This window comes from Notothenia coriiceps, unplaced genomic scaffold, assembly GCF_000735185.1.
Source record: "Notothenia coriiceps isolate Sejong01 unplaced genomic scaffold, NC01 NC01_scaffold00017272, whole genome shotgun sequence".
Lineage (NCBI taxonomy): Eukaryota > Metazoa > Chordata > Actinopteri > Perciformes > Nototheniidae > Notothenia > Notothenia coriiceps.
The window spans coordinates 1-3,251 of record NW_011349973.1 but is presented as its reverse complement, the minus strand read 5'-3'; the positions used below and the strand labels follow the sequence as shown (position 1 = coordinate 3,251).

Below are 3,251 nucleotides of genomic sequence, written 5' to 3'. Positions count from 1 at the left end.
TAAACAAACATGACGTGTTGCTATAGCAACGCCTTTTGTCTACTGCAGTTCCTTATAGATTGAGAGAGAGAGAGAGAGATAGATAGATAGATATATTGAGTCTGTAGTGAAGGATCGCGCTCACGGGAACCTGCTCGCGCTGCGCAGCAAACAGCTGTTTGCTTTTCACCCAACAACGACAACCGCCTCACTAAACGCTATGTTGTAGCGTTAATAAACAAAACAATTTAACTAAATTGCTTGTCAAAATACCAATACCACAGGACCATTTTTCTTTCTAAAACAATACTTTTACCTTGAAAATCAATGCATTCTAGTGCCGGGTCAATTTGACCCCGGTGGCGGTTTTAGGTATAAAAAATCTCTGGCGGTTCTAGTGTTAATTTGTATTGTACAATGCCATGTTTTTAATGCAGCTGCAACACAAACATTTCCCAAATTGGGATCAATAAAGTACTATCTTATCCTCCTATCCTATCCTAATACGCAGATTGTAGCCTTTGCATACACAGAAACCTGAGCACACTACAGGGAAGGGAAGCCCACAACAAGCAGAATAGATTTAGTCCTGATTGATGTTGCTGAAAACATTGAGTCTATAATATCGTAAATGCTTCTCTCTCCCAGGCGTGTTACGGCATCGTCAAAGTGCCCGTGGGGAACTGGCTCTGCAGGACCTGTGTCCTCGGCATCGACCCGCAGTGTATCCTCTGTCCTCAGAAGGGAGGGGCCATGAAGCCAACACGGGCCGGGACCAAGTGGGCCCACGTGAGCTGCGCCCTGTGGATCCCAGAGGTACAAATCCAACCTCTTTATGTGATTCTACAGTGAAGATGATTGATTTTTTTTATTGACATTTGGCAGCAAACCATTACACAGCGTTTTTTGAAGACGTAGTAAATTGTACATTTTAAGTTTGTCTGTCCGAAATGCCTTTTTCTTTTTTTACACAAAGATCAAATAAAAACAGTAAAAAGTACGAACAATACGAACATTAGAGAGTGATCGGGACTTCACAGTAAAATCATACATTTGTAAAAATAAAATCTGGCCTATGAGGTTTTACGAAATCAGTCCACTTTCTCCATCGTGACACAAATAGTTCCAGTTTGTGATTGACAGATGATGTTATCCTCTCCATTTTGTAAATGTCCATTCTAATATCCATCCATGTGTTTAAAGTTGGGCTATCTGATGATAACCACTTCCTTTTTTACTCACCACCAGCAACAGATTTAATAAATATTTGTCTTTTTTAGTCCATTCTTGAGGTGTGAGAAAAAAGTCTTACTCTCCATGGGCACATGACATTTGAAAATATCTTGTAAGGCTTTATGTATCTCTCTCCAAAAGACCTTAACAGGGCAGAGCCAGAAAACCTGATAATGATTTGAATTTATTTGATGTGCAAATTTAAGAAATGATTCGATTTAAAAGACATGCATAACAACATTCACTTTGATACATAAAATAACTACATAACGATTCACAAATGAGGAAGGGAAAACACAAATTAATCATAACTTATAAGGTATAGCTAGACACAACATTATTACACATCTCATCACCTGGTCATTATTAATGTTTAAATGTTCAAACTGTGAAGTTTAAAGTGTAAACTTTAAATATGTACTGGTCCTCTTCTCTCTGCAGGTGAGCATCGCCTGTCCGGAGAGGATGGAGCCGATCACCAAAGTGTCGCATATACCCCCCAGCCGCTGGTCCCTCATCTGCAGTCTGTGCAAGTGGAAGACAGGGGCCTGTATCCAGGTGAGGGGGGGGTCCTTAAAAAGAAATATCACAATGGGCCAATGTAACCGGTTAAAACTCCAAGTGGCGATGAGGTCTTAAAATGTATGGAAAGGGTCTTTAAAAAAGGTCTTCAGGGTTCCTGCATATACCCTGCTTCCATGTTATTCAGTGTTTTTCCCTCCATATTAACAACATCCTCCGTGTTCTCCCTCAGTGCTCGGTGAAGAACTGCACCACCCCCTTCCACGTGACCTGCGCCTTCGAGCACAGCCTGGAGATGAAGACCATCCTGGACGAGGGCGACGAAGTCAAGTTCAAGTCCTACTGCCTGAAGCACAGTAAGTCCAAAGAGCCCGGACTGAGCCCCGCCCGATCCAAAGCCCCCCCCGAGGTGCAGAAGGGGGGGCAGCGCGCTCAGAGGCTGCAGGAGCTGGAGGAGGAGTTCTTCACCCGGGTGCAGCAGGAGGACCTGGTGGGGGTCGTGGGGCTGTCGCTGCGCCTCGTGGACTTCATCTTCCAGTACTGGATGCTGAAGAGGAAGGCCAACTTCAACCGAGCCCTGCTGCCCCCCCGACAGGGCGAGGAGGGCCTGGAGCTGCAGCCGCAGGAGGACAGCATCCACACCCGCATGAGGATGTTCATGCACCTGAGGCAGGACCTGGAGAGGGTGGGTGCCGCTGCTGCCTGCTTTCTAGTTTCAAGGCTTTTATTGTCATGTGTTCATAGCTACAGTGTAAGGCAAGGCAAGTTTCTTTATATAGCAAGGCAACTCAAAGTGCTTTAGAAAAATGAAAGACAGGAAGAAAATGGCATTTCAAAGCAAAGATAATAAAATATACATTAAAGGTAGGGTAGGTAATTTTGGAGAAACCAGCTCGAGTGCGCTAGAATTTGAAAATAAACAACCGGAGAAAATCCGCCACTTCCTCACAGAGCCCCTCCTCCAACACACACGAACGCACACATGACCAATGAGGGCACGAGATAAGTTTGTGCACAGATGGAAGGCTGACAGGCAGGTAGGCCATCCAGTTATTTTAGCCGGGCCGGCTCAGATGATTGGTCGTGCTTTTTACAGCACCACGGCTTCCAGAGATGATTTTTTTAATGGATTTTTTGTCAAAGCACTTCAGATATTCATTGCTATCGGGATGTTAAGAGCATTCCATGGAATATAACAAAAAGTGTATCTCGAGCCGGTTTCTCAAACTTACCTACCCCACCATTAAAAGACAAAATACATGATTACAAGTTACAGTGCAGTCAGTGTTTCCGCCAGACCAGGGCTGAGAGGGTGGGGTGTGACGTCACGTTGTGTCACCTGACTTGAATTTTGAATTGAGCCGTCCCTTATAGATACTATCTCTTTACGTATTAGTGATGGGAATTCCGTCTCTTCTTAGTGAGCCGGATCATTTGGCTCGGCTCACTAAGAAGAGCCGGCTCCTAAACGGCTCTTCATGTTACCACAGTTTACCACGGAGCCTCAGTTTCGCTGA

At 44.6% G+C, this 3,251-nt stretch overlaps 1 protein-coding gene across 1 annotated transcript; it reads left to right on the top strand.

Annotated features, from left to right (window-relative positions):
* Positions 1 to 625: 625 nt before the first annotated feature.
* Positions 626 to 2,446, top strand: LOC104950230 (protein Jade-3-like; the record flags this gene model as incomplete). The annotated part of the gene is made up of 3 exons (XM_010776718.1): positions 626 to 795; positions 1,654 to 1,770; positions 1,967 to 2,446. Coding segments are annotated over exons 1-3 (660 nt in total), but the record flags the coding sequence as incomplete, so codon positions are not given.
* Between the last annotated feature and the right edge of the window lie 805 nt (positions 2,447 to 3,251).